The sequence below is a fragment of the Cyprinodon tularosa genome, unplaced genomic scaffold (genome assembly GCF_016077235.1).
Source record: "Cyprinodon tularosa strain WSP-4 unplaced genomic scaffold, ASM1607723v1 ctg330, whole genome shotgun sequence".
Classification (NCBI taxonomy): Eukaryota; Metazoa; Chordata; class Actinopteri; order Cyprinodontiformes; family Cyprinodontidae; genus Cyprinodon; species Cyprinodon tularosa.
The window spans coordinates 169,541-191,498 of NW_024039042.1; the positions used below are offsets into that span (position 1 = coordinate 169,541).

At 38.3% G+C, this 21,958-nt stretch overlaps 2 protein-coding genes across 2 annotated transcripts; both read left to right on the forward strand.

Annotated features, from left to right (window-relative positions):
• Positions 1-1,850: 1,850 nt before the first annotated feature.
• On the forward strand, positions 1,851-7,901 carry tmem115 (transmembrane protein 115). Its single transcript, XM_038293851.1, has 3 exons — positions 1,851-3,297; positions 4,737-5,101; positions 6,497-7,901. The coding sequence occupies exons 1-3, from the start codon at positions 2,806-2,808 to the stop codon at positions 6,801-6,803; spliced, it is 1,164 nt and encodes a 387-aa protein (XP_038149779.1). The 5' UTR covers positions 1,851-2,805; the 3' UTR covers positions 6,804-7,901.
• Positions 7,902-12,979: 5,078 nt separating this feature from the next.
• Positions 12,980-21,316, forward strand: rhoab (ras homolog gene family, member Ab). Its single transcript, XM_038293852.1, has 5 exons — positions 12,980-13,136; positions 17,260-17,417; positions 17,758-17,878; positions 18,333-18,463; positions 19,043-21,316. The coding sequence occupies exons 2-5, from the start codon at positions 17,262-17,264 to the stop codon at positions 19,214-19,216; spliced, it is 582 nt and encodes a 193-aa protein (XP_038149780.1). The 5' UTR covers positions 12,980-13,136; positions 17,260-17,261; the 3' UTR covers positions 19,217-21,316.
• The last annotated feature ends 642 nt before the right edge of the window (positions 21,317-21,958 follow it).

A 21,958-nucleotide genomic window follows, 5' to 3' on the forward strand; every position in this document is an offset into this window, starting at 1 on the left:
AAGAATCCAACTACTAACATGGCCAAGACCAAAGAGCAGTCCAAAGACACTAGAGCAGAGCTCTTCAATAGGGGGTCCATGGAGGTACTGCATGGGGGTCGCAAAAGTTTTGGTTGATTAGACTTTTTTTTTTGTATTCCCCCCCTGCCATTTTTTCCACAAATTGAAATGCCCTTAAATCGAAATAGCATGAATTCAGCACACTTTAGTAAACAGATAAATTGAGGTAGAAGATGTCTTTCAGTCATCAATGCACACATTCAATGACACACAGGAGCTCTTTCAAGATGGGCACCGTTTCATTCACTACACCTGTCCCATCAACCAGGAATCAGAATCAGAAATACTTTAATAATCCCAGGGCGAAATTACTTTTGTTACATTACTCCATCTGTAATAGAGTGACTATAGGACCAGTTTGATATAACACAGTTTCATATGATACATGTAATTAGGGGTCCCCGCTCCATCTCGCCATCAGTTTGGGGATCCTTGGCCTGGAAAACGTTGAAGACCCTTGCATTAGAGACAAAATTGTAGCCCTCCACAAGGCTGGAAAGGGCTACTGGGAAATTTCCAAGCAGCTTGGTGAAAAAAAGCTCCACCGCTGGAGCAATCATTTGAAAGTGGAAGAAGCTAAACTCGACCCTCCCTCAGAATGATGAGTGCCACCATCCCAAGAACACCATCCCTACTGTGAAGCATGGGGTTTGTAGCATCATGCTTTGGGGTGTTTTTGCTCATGATAATTATTACATTTAGTAGTCTTTCAAATTTATTTTTTTTGACTCTCAAATATAATGTCTTTCTTAGAAAATTCAGGTAAGTTTGGAATTTTAAAAGCTAGTAGTGCACATCATCCCACAAAGCTTCGCAACACACACATTCATTGAAAAGATGTTCAGTTGATTCAGTATCACTGTCACAAAATAAACAAGTTTTCATCAATAGCAAATTGAAGTCTAAGAATTTTTTTTAGAGAGGTAAAAACCTGTAAAGATTTTAAAGCGACTTTGTTGGGTTTTGGAGGAATGGGAAGATTTAAATAAATTGTTCCAATTTTTACCCTTTCAGACTTGGAGAAGAAATATAGAATTTGAGTTTGATGCAAAGGGAAACAAAGAACTAGTAAAGCATTCCCCAAATTTTGAGTTTTTTAGTTTATTATCTGTAATACTGTGCCCATTAATCAGAAGTCCCCATAGCACATGGGGTTCTGTAAAGAAGGTTTTCATAAAAACCTTTAGCTGTGCATAAAATATTTGGGGGAATTGCTCTAATAATTTATTAATTCACTTTTAGTTATTTGCAGGTTATATTTATTACTAAAGTCTTCATAATTCCTCCATTATTCAATAAATGCATCACAGACCAAACATCTTGTTCCAGCCAATTACGAGCAAAGATTGATTTATTATTAATTTCTGCCATAGTGTAAACATGTTTTTGTTTATACTAGGGAAGAGAAATAATGATACTTGTGAGGGTTGTTAAAGAAAAGAAAATGTGGATCATGTTTTGATGGATTGCATTAAATGTGCAACTGAAAGAGAGATGATGAGGATATTAATTATGGAAAAAGGGAGAGAATGGAGTATTAAAGGAATTGTAGAGACGGATGGAGATAGGGATGAACAATTAGGTTATTTATAAAGCATTTTTTTTTTTATATATATAACACAAAAATAAAAAATGAATATAGTAGGTAGAACTATAGATCTACACACTCATGTACAGTAGGGTGCGGTATGCACCTGTAAGTTCTTTGCAGTCCGCCAATTTCACAAAGAAGAAGAAGAAGAGTGTGTAGTAGGCCAGATAACTCAATTACCCAGCATGCATTGGTCTGAGGCAGTTACGTGACGTTTCCACATCCACTGCTGATGACGCTGGTAAATGGCTGGAAAGCGAAGGTGTCTGATTAAACAACACCATTTTACCCTGGCAGAATTTCTTTCTAAGGACAAAAGACCAACAAAAAACAGAAATGAAGATTAAGGACATAACATTCGGTGAAGTTTATTGGAAAATACGGAGATACTGAAGCGTCTCTAACAGTGTTTTCTGGGCCTGTTGCTAACGACGGGAAATCCTCGGGCTGTCGGCAGGCAAACACCGGGGCGACGGAGAGCAGAGGACCGAAGACCGGAGCTCCAGGCTGCTGCTCGACCGCCAATAGTTTTCATTGACTAACTTCTTCTCATTTTCAGAGAAACTCTCATTCTCAAACTTTGTTGCGGTTATAGATAAACCACCGCAGTTTGACAGTTTACCAAACCTTAGCAGTCCGATGTTTACCTTTTAATACAACCAGAATCCCTGAAGATAGAAGGCTGGTTTGTTTCAGCTTAAAAAAATAACATTTTTAACTCCAAGTTCATTACGAAAAGTTTTGAGAGATCGTTTGTATCTTTGTGTATCTCAGTGAAAGTTGCTAGCTTGGTAGCTAACCCATAAAGCTGCCCAGTTGGCGCACACTTCAGGCTGTAATGCGAAGTTTGTTAGCCTGATGGACTGTCCTGTGATGGCTTGCTCAATAATCCAGTGTTTGACTCCGAACTTATGATGCAACTTGCTTTATCTTGAAGGCAAACCCCTGATATGAAGGATTGCAGAACCTGAATAGCTTTATTCAGCCTGGATGAATGCTCACAGGAAAGGTTGGAATTTACAGTTGTCTGAACTCGCAGGTTTCTCCTGTTCTGCTAGTCATCGTTGACCCTTCAGAAACATCTGCTTGACCAGAAAGAGATAATTTCCTTAGATCTATTTGCTCCAGGAAGATCCTCATCCTAACATATTAAAATGAATCGTTATCTGCCTGTTGCACGGCAGCACTTCCTGGCTGCCCTTGCCAGCACCAGTGTGGTGGTGAAAACCATCAGTGCTGTGGTGGTCCTCCTCTACCTGCTCTCCTGGGCTGCTGACACCTCCTATGCTCTGGGGGTGACTCCTGGCTACCTATTTCCGCCTAACTTCTGGGTGTGGACTCTAGCGACCCACGGGCTGGTGGAGAGGCATGTGTGGGGCGTGGCAGCCAATGTGGGGACAGTCATGGCCTGTGGGCGCCTCCTGGAGCCATTGTGGGGTGCTCTGGAGCTGCTGATCTTCTTTGCTGTGGTAAATGTGTCTGCAGGACTCCTTGCAGGCCTCTCCTACCTCCTCACCTACGTCGCCACCTTTGACCTGGATTACCTGTTTGCCGTGCGCATCTATGGAGCCGGGGGTTTCTTGGGAGGTGTCCTGGTGGCTCTGAAGCAGACCACGGGGGACACCACCGTGCTCAGAGTTCCACAGGTCAGACTGAACGTTAGTCACAATAAAGTGTCTTTACAGGCAATGTGTATCTAGAGGGAGTGTAAAATGCTTTGCAAGTAAAACAGAGCAGAATTATCTGATCTGTAAATGCAGAAGAAGCAACACAAAATTGTTTTAGAGCTGAATTGGAAACATAACTCATTTTTAGTTTGTTGATAAATGGTTACAACAAAACCTTTATTGCAAAAAGCATCAAAGCTTCAATTCAGACCAACACATTTTAACACCTCGTGCACAAATATTAAGCAAGTTTTGTTGTCAAGGATTAGCTTAAATGTTGAACTTTATTGTGATCCAAGTCAATTTTAAAATATAAACAAACCTCAGAATATTTATGTGCGCAATTATTGTGTAACTATCGATGTGCCGAGTTATAACAAAAGGAATAAAATAGCATCTCACTTAAATCAGAATAGTAATAGTAAACGAACAACTCAAATTTTAATGATAAACATTTTGACACTTAAAAAAAAACTGAACAGTAACCAAAAGGGGTCCAATAAAAACCACAAGTCTTCCCTTCATGAACTCTTGTCAGACACATGATCAACCTTTTATGCAGCACTAGCCACAGCCACCAGGAAGCTGTTCATCATAAATCGCCTATCTAAAAACGGCCCTCCCAAGTTCTCACTAGGGTTTAGTTTAGTAAAGGATCGGGGAAATGTAATTATTCTGTACACTTTAAGTCATTTACTGCCTAGCCACACTGTGGAGAACTCCACACATGCTATAGAGCATTGTCCTGTATAAAGATTTGGACTTTCTTTAAAGATTATTTTCACAGATTTTCTCATAAACCATTGCTGGAAGAAATTGTTTATTAGAATTTAGCATTTTTTGTTTTGTTTTTTTAGTCAATTATATATACATTGAGACACTGGCTGACAAACCAAAATAGGGGATAATCAACACTTTCATCCATTCACCTGTGTCTGCAGCATGTGCATAGCAGTTGATACATAGATGTTGCAAATGAACATTTAAGTCTACATGCCTAAGTTTATGCACTGAATTATTAAAGTTATTTAGAAGTTTGTTTCACTGTCAGGAATAAGCAAGTGCGTTTTTGGCTTGTTTTAAATTCTTGAGACCCTCAGGAGGATATTTTGGTAAAAATGTACTTTGAACTGTCTTCTAGGTTCCTTGTAATGTACTTTTCTACTTTTCACTGATAATTTTGTGGGTGCTCTCCCTTTCCCCTCTCAAAGAAACATTTGAATATAAACCCTTCAAATGACTTGATGAAAGTAAGAAGTGTTGGTATTTATGAAATGTTTATGTTAAACTGAATTTAGTTTCTTTTTATCCCTGACGAGCTAGAAATAGTTTATTCCTGGTGTTTTATTTTGACATAGAACTGTTAGGAGTCTCATTCCCTGCTCCTTTCTCCATAAATGTTTTTCTGTTGCTTTCAGGTGAGACTCAAAGCTGCTCCAGCTTTGGTCCTCCTCCTCCTGGCCTTGTTGCGATTGTCTGGTTTGCTCGACACCTGTGCCCCGCTAGCTGCCTATAGTTACGGTGCTCTGTCTGGCTGGGTGTACCTGCGCTTCTACCAGAGACACAGCCGGGGCCGCGGGGACATGTCAGACCACTTTGCCTTTGCCAGTTTCTTCCCTGAGGCGGTTCAGCCGGCGGTGGGCCTGCTTGCTGGGCTCGTGCATGCCGCTTTGGTGAAGATAAAGGTGTGCAGGAAGATGGTCAAGAGATATGATGTGGGGGCTCCCTCCTCCATTACTATCAGCCTGCCAGGGACGGACCCACAGGATGCAGAGAGACGGAGGTAAGTCAAGGACAAACAAGAGTATTTCACATTTTTAAAACAGTTTTACACCCTCTGTTATTCAAAAAACCACCTGGTCCGGAATAAAAGGCTTCTTTAGGTTTTCTTTGTTCTGCAGCTGTGCTGTTTTTCCAGTTACAGCTTTCTGTGAAATCTCTCTCAGCATTTACTGTCAGGTTGTCAAACCATTTTTTCCAGCCTGAGGCACATCTGCAAGCTGCTTTTAGATATAGTACATTTGAAATACCATTGGAAACACTCAAGCATTTAGTTTTTATTGAAGGTGTTAAATGAGCTCTGAGCTAAAGGTGTTCAAAAGTAGCCTTTTCTATTTGCAACCACTGATTTAACTGTTTTTGCTTCTTTTGGGGTTTTTTATAGTTGAACTTGAAAAATATTGTGACATAAATGGATAAATGTAAATCATTAATATGCTTATATATTTCATTTAGCTGTATTACAATATGTGGGATAAATGAAAACATTTCTGCCGGTTAGAAAACACTAGAACAGACTGAATAATGTTTTATAAATGTGTTATTTTTGCTGACTCTAATACCTTTATTTCTAGTATTTGCTTGTATTTAGCTTTATCTATCTTCTTATCAACTCCAAAAAGCTTCACTGTCCCTGCTAAAGAAAATCATGGCCACAACATGATGCTGCCACCCCCATGTTTTACCAAAGGGATGCTGTGTAGTCCTAGTCTTTTGCCAACTAAGACTACACGGTGTTTTCCATGTAGGCAAAAAAACACATGCCTTTCTCTTCTAGTTTTTTTTTTTTTTTTTTTGCCATCCCTTCAGATTGATTTGTTGCTTTTATATATGAAGTTCTTTATGGAAGACCACTTTTTAGATGCAGTATTTGATAAGTTAAACATAACCATCAGGTGTATTAAGCTTAGAATATCGTTGTATAAGCTAACATGGCTATAAAGCATCCTGCTTCTTTCTCCCGGTCCTTTCTGCAGTGTTGTTTGCTCTTAATGAAGCTCTTTGTTCTCTAACAAACCTCTGAGAACTTAACAGAATAGTGGCATGTAAACTGAGAGTAAAGAACACACAAATGGTTCTCCATTTTCCAAACGAGAGACTTCTAAATGCCACAATGGACAGAATTCATGTATGCAGGGTCTATACAGTTGGCACTTTTTTATTTTCCCACCTGTTTATTTATAGAATTGTTTTTCTAAATGATGTAATGTAAAGTAAGCTCTCGAAAAATGTCTTTCCGCTAGACTGTGGGACTTTAAAATGCTTTTTATGGAAATGAGGGTTTTCCTCAGCTTTACATCAGTTTTTGATGTTTGTTTTCTATTAATCTAATCCATGCCCAGTTTTGATCATTATGCTTCAAGCAATCATTCTTTTTCCCGTTGCTTCTTCAATGCAGACAACTGGCCCTGAAAGCTCTGAATGAACGTCTAAAGCGAGTGGAGGACCAGTCCGCTTGGCCCAGCATGGACGACGAGGAAGATGATGAGGACGACGAGGTCCGAACCGACACCCAGCCGCTCCTCTCTGGTGGGCGTGACGCCTCGTCCTCCTCACTGAGAATATCCGGTGGGCCCGCAGGTGCTTCCCTCTCCTCCGCCTCCCCGTCATCGGCATCACAGAGCGCTGGGACAGCATCTTCAGGCGGCGTGCAACACCCCGAGTCCATCATTATCACCTTTGAGGACGCAAGCTCCAGATCATAGCAAGATGAAGCCTGGTTAATGGAGATGCACGCTCTGGTCGGTGTCACAGACTAGTATACTGGCGCTTCAAGCGCCCCTGACTAGTATACATTCAGTAACGATGGTTAGATGTCGATATTTCACTCTAAACACAACATCTATGATGAGTTAACATATAAAATTGTGCTCTCGCAAACTCTCAGACTTTGAAGTGCTTTCAGTTGGGAGCAAACGCTCAGTGTATTTTCACAAACTAATAACTTAGTCCCTATTCTCCTTTCAAAATAAAATACATCTGTATGTTAGGACCAAGTCCCAGCCTGCAGGACCCCGATCACTGCTACATGTGTTTCACCTTTCTAATATCTCAGAACTATTGTGCAAATCTCTTTTTCCCTGTCTTTTCTGAACAGCCATATTTGTTGTTTTGCCTGCTCTGCTACAAGAACATGATTAACACCAGAGACGAACGCTGAAGTTGGTGTTTCTTTGAGTGCAGACAGAATGCTTTCCAGTGACACAAGACGCTGGTTTGTTGGTTCCAGATGTACCACCAGCTAAGTGACGCAATGTACGGACAGCGAAAAGGTGTCGCCAACCTGCTGAAACTGAGCAAAGATGCTGCTATTGAACGGCCACACCAAACTTAGAGACTCGAAGACGTGCCAGATCCAACGTTTTCTCTCCCAGATGAAGGTGCTGTGGAACCACAGAGAGAAAAGGAAGACTACACCGGCTTTTATTCTGCACTGTTTAGCCCGAACAGTAAAAAAAAAAAGTTAAATTTTTCTTCTGGTTCTGTTCAACTCTAAATGAAATTAAAATGTTGGATTTTTTTTTCTGATCTAGAAAGAAGTGTTGGCGCTGTCACACTCGCTCTTCTGCAGAGCAACGTTGTTTCAGGAGTTACAGTTTAAATTGTTCAGCTCTGCAGGTTATCTGAAGCTATTCCATTGTTTTACTTATAAAACAAGGTGATGTACAAGACAAGTGGAGAAAACTGTCTTTTTTGGTATAAATAACTGCAAGTTTTACGATTCCATAATGTTAAGTTTAAAGTTTTGCTCTTTTTCTTTGAGGTTTTTGGCATTAAAGCCTGAAAATGCATAACGCCACTCACACCGTTGCATTGACTCATATTCAGTCTGTCAGAAAATCGCATCAGTGTAACAGTTACCTTTTAAAAAATCAAAATGCAAGCCATCAATATCAACATGAAATCCATACAGAGCTTAAGATCTGTTCATTTGCCTGCAGTCATTTTATTGTGGCACCAATCCTTTACTTAGAGGCGCCATGTTCTGTGTGTCCTTTAAAAGTAAAGACATAATTGGTCAGTTAATGATTGGAAGTGATCACTTAAGTTTGATTTATGCGTTGTCCTTGGATGTATAATTCTATATCGTAATAAAAGAAAAACCTTACCCCAGTTTTAGCGTGCCACCTTAAAGGATAAAGCTTTGAATGTAAGGTTTATCATGAGTATAATGTTGGTTTCTATTACCAATCATTCTGCCTCTCATTGGTGGCCTAGGAGTTGTAAAAAAAATATGTAAAATAGATTAAAAAAGAGAGAAACTTTTAATAATTGGATCAATTAAAATTTGGTAGCAGTTCTGAAGAAAGAATCTCCTGTTTTAGGAGCATCCTGTTAAAAATTATGTTTACCCTTTTGTTGTGTTTCAGCCTCGTGTTCCACCATATTCATTTCCTACCTGGGCACAAAAGTTGTTTTTTTTTCTTTTGTTTTTTTTTTAAGTGCTCTTTATGAAGAACTGTCCGAACTACTTCAGGGTTATATAAAAATAATCCCCTCCCTTTTGAGATCATAAAATAATTGTGATTAACCAAGCAGAGTTGAGTTTCCCCAGTCACACCCTGATCACTATCTGATCTGTATTTTCAAAATTCTGGTTCTATTTCAGGAATTTCTCGTCGGGCAACATGAAGAGTTTAAAAAAAGAGAAAAATGTCACACCAAAGATCTAAGATTGATTCATAGCTGTCTCTATGCTGCTGGACTTTCACCATTTTCAGTGAAAGGAGAAAATGTATACCTTTGATTAAACTTTCCCAGGAGTGTCTGGACTTCAGAATTACCCCTTAGTCATCTAGCAGGACATGAAGGAACCAGGAACAAACCATTGAGAACATTTGATTCCTTTTCTAAATATCCAGTGGATTCTTTAGAATGGAGCTTAATGGAAGCTGTGTTTGAGACGTTACATCTAGTTTAAAACTAACCGTATTTCACAAAAAGATTGTTACACAGGAAAATATTTAGTATGATCGGGGGGGATTTGTCATAGATTTGGCTCAACTATCTGTAATGAATTGAAGTATGATTTCTTTTTGCTTCTAATCTTTTCTGAAGCTAATGTCCAACTATCAGATACAGAATTTAAGTGCATTTGCTTTTGCTGCAACATGATGATCTTTTGAAAAAAAAAACAAAATGCACTTCCAATTAGCTCCAAAAAAAAAAAAAAAAAGGCTCAAAAATCCTCCTGCATGATTTTTATTAACAATTTCACAAAGAATAAGTACAAATCCTTCTATTGCCAGTTATCACCATGCTTGTTTGCAGAGGGAGACACTTTTTCACAGAGAACCAGGCTGGTTTGGGAAGCTTTTCTCTCCTAATGAATAAAATCATAAAAAATAAAATGTTTTTTTTCTGTTTACTTACATTGTTCTTTTAAATTTCTTTACAATCTAAAACTTCTTAGAAAAATAAAAGAGAGCTTAGAGGTTTGGAGAACAGGAATAAAAAGAAAAGCATTTGCTCCAAACTGGTGAATGGATAAAGGTGGGTTAATGCTTATGTTTTCATGTCTACTCGCTTCTTTTTAATTGGACAAAATCACAGCTTTATATAAATAAGCGTTTAAACTGACAAAGTAATGAGACCTTGTCTGGAACATCCTAGATGGGCCTTTAGGATGCAGTATTTCGAGCTCCAGCTGGTGACACGTTTATTTGAAACTCTCCCCTGTTGCAATTATTTCCCATCAAAGCAACCTTTTTATGCGTACTTTTCAAATGCAAAGAAAACAACTTAGTGTTTCATTAAACCTACCTGCCAGTTCCCTTCTGTTTGTACTGTAACATGAACAGCAGTTCAGTGAAACTGTTCCTGAAATGAATAAAGACTGAATTTTCAGACTGATTCTAATTAGCTTGGTTTTAAGCCTCCAACCTGGTTCCGTTTTAGATTGACTGAAAAGACAAAAAAACAAACTAAATCCAGCCCAATATTTCCTCGCCTGTTTGATGTGTTCCTAAATGATTGCATGAATTAAAGAAAACTGATGATTGGATTATTTCACATACAGTATTAATGGATATGAGGTATAGTGTGTTTGGCATCTACTGGGCTTAAAAACTAAAGCTTCAGTAGATGTGTAAACTAGAAGTTGTCATATTTTTTAGCCATCATTCAAATATTTTTTTTTCCTGTTGGATAATAATCTTTCAGATAATACTGGCCTTTATGACTCATGCGTGGAATCTGGTATCATCTAAAGATTCTTATATTTCCTGAACAGCCTGGACAGGTCAGATTTGTTTTTTATTCTCCATAAACCTGCTCCTTCTCGCTTTCACTCTTTTTCTCTCATCTAATTTTGTCAGGTGCATAAATGTCTGTGTTTCAGTTCTTCAATGCTTCACCTCAAAATGAATAAAAACAGGATTGTAAGTCGTTTCTGGTATGGTTTCGTCATAATTGCTCACCTGGATCTGTGGGAATAAAACTGATAGTTCTCTGACAGTGGACACTTCTGGCTGCATGTTTGGGGTTCTGTTAATGCTAAAGCGTAAACTTCAGCTCCATTCTCAGATCCCTCACAGCCTCTAAAAACTTTTCTCCCTGTCCTGTATTTAGACATTCACACATCATAATGCTGCCACTACATTGAATGAACTACATTTTTAGTTGGTCCACCAAATATGTTTTGCACTCAGCTAAAATTTTTTTATTTTAATTCCAATCTATCCTTATTTCCGTTCTTCCTGCACTCTGTCTATTCTTTGAAGCTGCAAACAGGACCTATTTATGAAAATCCCTTCAGCATCTGTCTCTATGCAACTCTTTCTTTAAGCTTTCAATTTGGATCTCTGTAGTTCTGCCAGAGATGCTTATATCTGCTTTGACCGATATTCTCCTTGCCTGGTTTGTCCCTTTAGACTGATGACTGTTCCTTTGTTGTTTTTTCTGTCGTGTTAAAATTTCAAGTTGCAATTTGCTTTAAACTTCCCCATTCTCTATGCTTTCTCTTGATCTCTATGCTATGTTCCATAGATCTTCAAGATGCTATTTTGTTTAACAAAATTTGCCAAAAAACCTCAGAGTTCTGTTTGTTTGGAAAAAAAGGATCTCTGAAGGTGAGCTCAGGGGACTTTATTTAAGGATATTAAATAGAAGACAAACAATGCATATTATTTTAAGAAGAAACTATTCTGATAAAAAAATTACTTCTTTTCAATGCTGTCTCTGTAAATGTGGCTCTTCATCTGCCATTTAAATAGAGCTGATCACCACTATGGGTCATTTGCTTTTGTAAAAAGACTTATTTTTACTTATTCTCTTATTTCTTGAGGTTATAATACCAGGGGTCTGCAACTTGTAGCTCTTTAGACTCTCAGCAATGGCTACTCATCACTTTGGCTTAAAAAATGATGAAAATGCAGCTAATATTTATTTATATTTAGTTACAAACGTGGCTAATATGCTGGTTAGTATTTTCTCCATTCACTAATTGCATTGAATTTCTAAAAAAAAAAAAAAAAAAAGCCTATTAATATGTCAGATATACATATATATATATATATATATATATATATATATATATATATATATATATATATATATATATATATATTTATTTATTTATCTTTTTAAGTTGGAATGTATTTAGCCTCTTTTCCATTTTTTTTAATCATAAACCCTAAAATTTAAAATGGCACTGTGATGATTTTAAAAAAACAAGGTCAAATCTTTGTTAGGTATTCATTAAATATAAGTTATATATGTTTGTGACTCTAAATAAGTTTTATTGGGCTGAACATAACAATGGCCGTTTGGATTATAAAGGCTGCAGACCCCTGATATGTACACTTCTTAAATTACCTTATGATCATACAAAGTCCAGTTATCCAGCAGTCATCTGTCACCCCAAAGCTGCAGACCTTGGTGTCAAACCATCCTGGACCTCGCTGTTACATGTTGGAGGGTTTAAATGGTTTCTTTCCAAAACTTCCATAAAGCCCTAACTCTTTTTTTTTCCCTTTCAGATTTTTGATGGCTATATTAAAGTCACACCTTATAATACATAGAATATGATCATTTGGGTTAACATGTTGGTTCATTTATATTTGGGGCATCAATGTTTGCGGTTGTGCTGGGAGTTTTCGATATATATTCCCTAAAGGTCTTCGACGTTCATATGATGCTCAATAATCATTTGAATAAAAATGCTCGGTCTCACCACAAGATGTTTGCAAGGTTTTTGAAATTAAACTCTGCTAATGTAGATATGTGTGTAATGTAAATATACATATATGCAATGTTTTAAAAAAGAAAATAGGATTATGTGTCTTTCTGTAAAAGAAAACACGTTATTACCTCAGAAAAAAACATTATCCGTAAAATATTTAGAACAAAAGGCATCAAAGCAAATTCTGAAGTAAAAAATACTGCAATAAAATATCAAATGAAACAAAAAAAAAACTCACAATAAACTTAAATGTGTATACTTCCTTACATAACCGCTAGATGGCGCAAGAAGCTTAGATTCCAAATCACAGGCAGGGGAGCTTAATTTGTCCTAAACTTTAATTTGGCCCTGTGTACTTTGAAAATAGTATGATGCCAGTAAAAAACTAAAAACATTCCTGCTCTTTGCTAGACGTTCAAATTAAAAGGACTATGTGAATTTAGAGGGTCCAAAATAATATAGTTTCAAAACCTTCCAGTAAAAAAGTTTTATTCATGGTGACAGTAAGAGTTTTGGTGTGAGGTTGAGCGTTTATCATGATAGTTATTACACAAGCGTTTAGCAGATGCCACGCCTGAAAACAGTGTTCATAGCTAAAATCAGTAACATTACATATTTCTCTGGAAGTGCTCGTTTGCAGTCGTGCCCGCGCAGGCGTGGCTCCTTCGCTCGTGCCCGCCACCCCTCCCCCATCTACAAAACCCAAGCGCGTTAGCCTGCCGGCGCGCGCTCCCGTCAACTAATTCATTGTATCGGGCAGAAAGAGGAGGAAGCAGCGAACGACTGGGGCTGACTGTAAAGCCGCTTAGCTTCGACAAATACTGAAAAACCCGACCGCTCGACACGTAAACTGAAGGTAAACTACTTAATATGCCACAAAAAGACACAGAGAAGGAACTTGTTTCGTGTTGCTTTGTTTAAAAGTTGACGACTTAATTTTTGAAAGTTGTCCTTGGATTTCGGAGGCCAAGGCTAAAGGCTAGCTCGGTTAGCTTACTGTAGCTAAGTTAGCTCCCCCCACTGTCCGACCTCGGTTTCTTTGCTTCTTCCGCACTTTGCCACATTACTTGTTGGGGGGAAAAAATAGACGGATGTCTTACTAGTTAAGAAATTAACAGTGTTTAAGTTTATTTTGCCTGCAATCTCCAGTCCTGGGAGTTCAAATTGGAACTGATGAAGGATTTGTCGGGTTTTAAAACTGAGCCTGAAAGACTGGCCTAGATTGGCGAGCCGTAACCAAACAATGAGGTCCTTTTTTCCGTACTTACCTCTGCTAATCAGAGGGCTTCTTATCTCTTAATCGCTCGTCCTTTAGTCATGTTTTTTATCCCCATTTGTACGGTGTTTACGATACAATTGGACTAACAGTAAAGTTACTTACATTCTCGTATTAAACCTTTTTTTTGTAGATTTTGGGGCTCAGTTGTGATTATGCACCACATCTTTATTAAATCAAGTTTATTCGATATTTTAAGTATTAATTATAAGTAGTTCAAATGTTAATGAATAATCTATGGACTGTATTGAGTTGTGTAGTTTAGTCTATGTCGGGGCCACCCACCCATTCTTCCACTGCGGACACACTAGCCATCTGTTGCCTCTGTGATGACGCCATCTTTCTGGTGACCCACCCAGTGGCATGCCGTTTAAGGGAGGAAAAAAAAGTTTATTTTAACACTGGTTGCTTTCTTTCTATGCACAGATGCTGTTTTTATTTTCCATGCCTTGCATGTAGTGATTTGCTGCCCTTCATCAGCAGATGTCAGCTATACATGTTTTATTCACTTTAGGCTTTAGGACGCTGTGATAATGACATCCTTCATGGTTTTTCATAATTATTCCTATTAATTAATACTGCGTTGAAGCTCTGGCTACTTGCATATCTTAACTCTAAAAGGAAAGACTATAAATGGCTGCAGTCTTTGCTTCCCCTTTCTGTTTATATCTGCAACTGGCATTGTGAATATATTAAAGCTTTGTGTGCATTTTAGTAATTATTTGTTATTGCACTGTTGTTGATTTGGGGCATATCTTTTGTTTCAAAGTTAAATGAACCCACACTTGCACTAGTTACCATGATATGCTGGTTGATCTTGCCAATGAATAATATGTTCACTATTTGAATAGAACCATGGTGTTTAGTGGCATCTATGACGGGTGGGTGTGTGCTGGTTTCACTGCAGTTTTTTTTTTTTTCATGCCATCAACCTCAATGCTGTGGAGTACATTTATCTTCTGTCCTCTGAAGAAAACCAGTGTCCTCTTTAACAAACCGTGGATTAATTCAGCTAGTTTGCAGAAGCGTTCCTCAGTACGTATAGTACAACAAAATCAAACTGTATGCGTTTATGCCAATTATAATTTCTCTGATGCAGTATACTGGAAATTTTAAATCCAGTTTCGGAAGCTAATGATGCCAGATGACTTGTCATATTTGTTAATTTATCTATTGCTACTGCCCTGCATCAATGTCTGAAGCAGAGCATGCATACTGTACACTGACTTAATTCCACTTATTGAAAGGTTACGTCATATTCTCGGGGATATTCTCTGATTGTTGTCTCTTCCTCAGACCAAGAATAGACCTCTATTTAAAGCGCAGCAATGTCATACGCAATGATTTTCATTCCACAGGTTGACTTTGGAAAGTTTTGGTAATTAGTTAGGGGATGATGTATTGGATGTAAATTTGTTTTTGTTATTTGAAATATTCTAAGACATGAGAAACATTTTTGCTGTGTTGACATGCCTTGATATCCTAGCTTTTGATCACATGTACTTTATCATTTCTAATAAGATTTGTTCTCTCCCATATATTTGTTACATCTACAAATCCAGTATCTATTTAATATTAAAAATATTAAATAAATACTTATTATACTTGGATATTGCAGATATACAGAAAAAAGAGGAACTGTGTTTACTTTCTGGAACAAAGTATTTCATCAAAAGTATTGTTTAAGCTTTCACAAACTGCATGTGTTTTAGTGCAATTGACATCCTGCAAACCCCCTTTTAAAAAAAATAGACATTTTCCTTATCTTTTTTTTTCACACGTACGATATTAAATGTAATTCAGTAATTTTATTGCATGTTGGGCATCTGATATACTCCCCCCACAAGAAAAACACCTGCAAACTTTCTGTCTGGCTGAGGACTGTGGTGTATTTCCTGCCGGTTGCCTGTAAAAGCAACCTCATGTTGTGTGAAGGACGAGATGATGAATCATCTTGTAAACGATAGATTCTTCTGTAACATGCCGACAGCTATGTCATACCAGGCAGTAATGCATATTGAAAAGTTGCACCTAACAACTCTTCAACACCCCAGACATCTGTGTTTTAAAATAACTTATTATTAACTTTAGTGGGTTTGGAGTGATGGCTACTTGTTAAAATTGTTGATTGTATCATTGACTTGTTTTGGGGATTTATTTTGATAAACTTTGAATCATTTTATTTCTCTGTCCTTTCTGTTAGACATAATCCATTTTAAAAAGGTTACAGTCATATTTTTCTGATTGGAAATGTAGTTTGGAGTCACATCTGACGTGGTGATATATATTTAGCCCCAATGTTTGTCAAAAACCTTTCCCCAACATTTGACTGCTGTTCATAGTCTTACATAATTGTAAAATGTCCTTTTTCCTGTCATCAGGTTTCACTGCTTTTGGTGGCTTTTATTTTCTTTAGCATTTAGATATTTTTGTATCGATGTCCTGGGCGAGCGTGTAAAATTTATACACCAAATAAAAACTCCCCTCTCCGTTAGAAACATGAGCTGATGGACAGTGTCAGTGTTAAGACTCCTGCTCATGGACGACACCTGAACAGCCTCTGTTAAAAGCAGGTCACACGTCTCTTGACCCACTGGCTCTTTTATTCAAACCTTGACCATAGACCCACCTCTAGGCTACAGCTGTCCCCACTTTCTTTTCTTTGTATGCTCAGTCATAAAGGGAATGATCTCATGTTTTGGCACTGCTGTCCTACTTAAGACTATTCATGAACCATTGTAGGACACATGCAGCACCTCACTGAGCTTTGGTGCTTCGGAGATGAAATCTCCTCTGACTTCATAAGGAAAGACTAAGTGTACTGTTAGCATTTTGGGTTCTTAACCTGGATATCCTTTCCAGGTTATTGAATATTTCTCTAGGGCTTGTTTCCTTTGTCGGGCATTAACAAAGACTAGACATTTCACTGGCTACCGCATCAGATCTGACCACTGTTAGCTGTTGAGTCAGTGTTTTTTTTTTTTTTTTACACCTTTATTCATCTAAGGATGAAAAAGCAGAATGACACCAGTGTATTAGCCTAGATTGACATGCTTTTTATAAAAATAGGTCTTGACAGTTTAATATTTATGCCTTGTGAATAACACCCATCAATGGCATATTTGTTTGGTCAGAGGAGAGTTACTGCTAGCTAGAGGCTGTGTCTCTTTTTGCTCTGTCTTCCTTTAACTCCTTTATCTGCCCACATATTTGAGTTTGTCGCTATCCTCAATAACTGGAGTCTCGGATAAATGTGATTTACTGACATATTTTTCTGCACTGTGCTGTTAATGTTAAGTGTTGAAACAGGAAGCTCCTGATATAGAAAGATCTAGAGCTATGTTCATCAATCTACAATTCAAATGTATTTTATAACTTATAGCTGCACATAACAACCAAAGTCTTTAATTTAATGTAATCAATTTATTTAAAAGCAATAGTTCACTATTGTCGATATCATGAAGTAGTCTGAAACACTCACAGGGTGGTATTATTAGAACCTAAATATCTAAGATTTATTTCCTTGTAGCTCAGGACCCCTGTACCCAAGGCTGACCATGAACATGGTGTTGCATTTTACTTCTGCACGTTGAAGGTCTGCAATGCTACATGCCTCAAGTTGCAAACATGAAACTTATCTTTTTTTTTTTCTTCTTTCTTTTACCTTCTTGTTGTTGAACCTCTCCTAATCCTCCTTCTCCAGGGATGGCAGCCATCCGTAAGAAGCTGGTGATAGTTGGAGATGGAGCTTGTGGGAAGACCTGCCTTCTTATAGTCTTCAGCAAGGATCAGTTCCCTGAAGTCTATGTTCCCACAGTGTTTGAAAACTATGTTGCTGACATCGAGGTGGACGGCAAGCAGGTAGGACATTCTCATCCATTAACCTAACTGAGTGCTTTTTTTCCTGAGGGATAACTGACTGCCAAGCCTCTCCATTCACAAAGTTCTGACCTCATTCTGGGGAGCTTTGACTGAGTCTTCAGTGGCCAGTTAATTTTTAACCCTTTCCTTTAAAGAATGAGACACACACCACTTCATGTGGGTCAGAATGTTATAAACATGTTGATTAATCATGTCTCTTCTAAGCAGAAATGCAGTCAATGTTTTAACACAGAGTACCTCAGATCCATTCCATCCTGTTTTTACTTGTTTCATCTTCTTTAAAAAAGTAGCTTTGGTTTCATGTTGATGTTTTCCTCAGGTGGAGTTGGCTCTCTGGGACACAGCAGGTCAGGAGGACTACGACAGGCTGAGACCCCTCTCCTACCCAGACACTGACGTCATCCTCATGTGTTTCTCCATAGACAGCCCTGACAGCTTAGGTGATTATAAACCACAGAGCCACATAAGTGTTTAAGTGTAACATAAAACTCAACACTTCTATTTTTCCAAAGCACTTTCCTATTATTGCAGTGTGATATTTTTTTGTCGATCAAGATCATCAAGCTGTGACTTTTAAAACTTTTTGAAAAGGAATATTTGGCAAACCCTCAAATAAAATGTTTAGCTTTCACATTTTTCAGCTGTAACATGAGTCATGTTCTTCTTTTTTCTCTTATAACAACATGCCTTCTCTTGTTTTGCACACATTAGTTAGTACCCAACAGGTTTTTAATTGGCAAATCAGAAAATTTAGTAAATCTAATATCTGTTGAAAAGCTAATTTATACAAAAGCGGTCACATTATTGAGGGTTTTGTTTAATTGTCCATCTAGAGTACATCTTCCCTCATTGATCAGTCTTGCTATGAGTCAATAATCCATTTCTTTCTCTCAGAAAACATTCCTGAAAAGTGGACCCCGGAGGTCAAACACTTCTGCCCAAATGTCCCCATCATCCTGGTAGGAAACAAGAAAGATCTACGTAATGACGAGCACACACGCCGAGAGCTGGCCAAGATGAAACAGGTATCCCTTGATTGCTTTAATGTAGGGATTAGATTATCATCTGAAATGATGCTCTGACTGATTTAATGTCATTTACTAAATGTATGATTTTTACTTGGGGCTGTTGTGGGAATTTAGTCTCTGAATCTTCTGAGGTAAAATTAGTTGAAAATCTAATAATCATATCCTAAATATGCATGTGAGATTTTTAGTGAAATTAAAACTTCTTTTTTTTTAAAAGTTCGTCTTTAAAATATCCTCTTTAAAAACTGTCTGAACTTAATTAATATTTAATAGGTTTCGAATTTTTTTTCCCCCCACAAGATTGGAGCATTCAGTGTGATGTTTATTAGACGGGTATTGAACGTGATCTTATCATTCCTTTTTGTTGAACTGTCAGATTGTTGTATTGTTGTCCTAATTGGTGCGTAGACGTGTTTATGAAATATTTGCGAATAACGTACACAGTTGGCCCTAAATTGAAGATGAGATTAACAAAGTCATTTTGCTTTGGAAGAGGCAAAGAACTGTGTCTTTCATCAACTTTTACAGTAAATGTGTTTTATTCCTAAATTCCTGATTTGTCTCTTCATTCAACAGGAGCCGGTAAAGTCGGAAGAAGGCCGGGACATGGCAGGGCGCATTGCAGCTTTTGGTTACATGGAGTGCTCTGCAAAAACTAAGGATGGAGTACGGGAGGTTTTCGAGATGGCCACCAGGGCAGCGCTCCAGGCCCGTCGTGGGAAGAAGAGCAATAAATGTGCACTGCTGTAAAAGGGCAGACATATTTGGACTGTTTTCGTCCTGGGCTGTTACACCCAGGGATAGGGCTCAGTGGGGAAGGAGGGATTACTAGAAAGACAGGGAGGGAAGGGGAAATAAAGACTGCAGTACATGACTACCGCTGTAAACTGGCTGTTTGTTGGACTCTATTTACCCTAGGACTTGGGTTTAGGAAGGAGGGAGCAAAGGAACTGACTACCGCTGTAAAGCATCGGGCTCTTCACCTGTGTGTGTTTCATTGGGGCGGGAGATTAACACCAGCTACCAGCCAAGAGTTGGTTATATTTGGTCTTTTTTTTCTGTTTTGCAAGCCACTGACACTGATTGAGAAATCCCAGTCCACTGTCAGACTGGTTAAACTTGGTTTTTAAGCAGACTGGAGTTAAATTATTTACTAGGAGACGAATATTCAGGTTTTAGTTTGGATTTAGGGCTGAAATTGGATCGCCCCAAAGATTTCAGATGATGCAGGCAGCAAACCAGAGCAGTAGTTCTCAATTTGCTTTTTGAATGCAGTGACAAAATTACTTGAACTGGGTATAACACCAGTGAACATTAGCTGTCAACAGGACTATCCCAGATCTTTCTGTAAGATACCAAATGAGCAGACTGGCTAGTTTAACCTAGCGTGCTCCCATGCTCATACCTCTGTTGCTTGATTCTCTCACTGGGTCTAATCCTGTGCTCATAGACTCTGAGACAAACACTTTGAGGTTTAGCCTGGCTAGGATAATCTACAGGTGACCTGTTAATACATGCTTCATCCCAAAAAAAAAAAAGCAAGCTCCATGCTGACTGTGTTGTTTCAAGCTGTTGGCAACGTCCAGAAGATCACTGGAAAATTACTTGTGGCCATGCATCGCAAGTAAACACATGCTGGCCTTTACTGCTCCTGGTGTATTTACTTAGAGAATGTATTCAGCCATTATTTGCATGCTCTTTTTACATTTAAATCTGTTCGCCTGAATCAGTGGAAGTGGCAGAGAAAACCTTGTCCCGATGGACAACAAAGGTGGCTTCCTGCCCTGCATAGCGGGGGCCTGACCGGCTTCAATCCCTTCCTGTTCCACTTAGCTGACTGCTGGTGCTCACCTTGCCCTGACTTTTAGACCAGGACAAAGAACAAGGCGAGGGAGGGAGGGTGGGTGGGTTATATTGTTTACATGCACAAAAAACTGATTCTCTGTTTTGGGATGAACACTGAAATCCTTGTGTGTTGGCATGTAAAAAGGTTGACCGTAAAATGACAATTCATTTTCGAGAGGAAGTAAGGTGCCTCTGATGGACGGTCATTAACATGTTTGACTTAGATTGGTAAACCGCTTCCATTTTTGTTTTTTGTTTTTTTTAGCACAGTGGAAAACGATGTGTAATAAAAAGCAAAAAAAAAATGTTTATCTGTAATATTTTATATGGGAGCGTCAGCGTTGTTGGGTTGGCCAGCCAGATGGATCTTGTTAATGCCATCTTAAGTGTCTGTGCAGTTAAAGAGTTAACCGTCTGCAGTCTATTTTATTTTATTTTTTAGGACCTTTTCTGAAAAGAGGTGTGGCCAGTCTTTATTTGGCTTAATCAACAAGGTTATTTGTGTTTTTAACTGGCAGATTCAGGGTCTCTTGGCAGCATTATACCCTCCTGTTCTTCTTCCTGGCCTACTGGGTGGAGCCTGTTCCTGAAACCAGTCTTGTGTTGAATTATAATTTTATTTCCAACCCCCCCCCCTTATTTTTTTTAAGTCATAAACATGTCTATCAGTATTTAAGAAAATAGGAGGTGGAAGTCTAGGGAATCACTCATGTTGCTTAAGTTGTTTTTTTTTTTTTCCCCTTCTTGGCGCTTTACCGGTATTGTTCTGATGATTTACAAATCATTTTTCTTTTTTTTGTTAGATTTTACTCTTGATTTTTAATTCCTGATTTTTCGAATGCTGAAGCAGTAAACAAAGGAACAGAAAATAAAAAACATGCTGTATGCAAAGTCTGTAAATATGAAAAGGGGTTTGTTCATACTAGACTATACACACGCACATGACTGGAATCTATTTGTAAACTAGCTTTGGTTTGTGTAATAAATTACTTTCTATAACACCCATCTCATGCTCATTGTGGTTTCAAGGGTCTTTATATGTCAATAAAATGTGACCAAAACATCAAAATCTGATCAGTTACTGTATCCCACCAGGTATTTTGAATGAACAAGTTACTCAAACATGTTATAATCCAGCTTGTCAATGTCAATCTCCAGCTGTTCCATACGCATGCAGAAGAATCCACTTGATGTAAAGGCATAGACATTCCCTGTTCTTGCACTTCCTGTAAAATGGCTAAAAGGCAACATACCACCACAGGCCAGGCTAGGTACATACCTGGGTAGAGGCCGGGTTCGTTAAACCAACATATTAAACAGTGGAGAAATGACACAATCGGCACTGATTACATTTTCATATATAGATGCGAGGTTTAATTTTCATTATACAGTGAAATATGTATTTGAACACCCTGCTATTTTGTAGTTTCTCCCACTTAGAAGTCATTGGTCTGAAATTGTCAAAGTAGGTGCATGTCACTGTGAGACACATAATCCAGAAATACACTATATTGCCAAAAGTATTTGCTCACCTGCCTTGACTCACATATGAGCTTAAGTGACATCCCGTTCCTAATCCATAGGGTTCAATATGACGTCGGTCCACCCTTTGCAGCTAGAACAGCTTCAACTCTTCTGGGAAGGCTG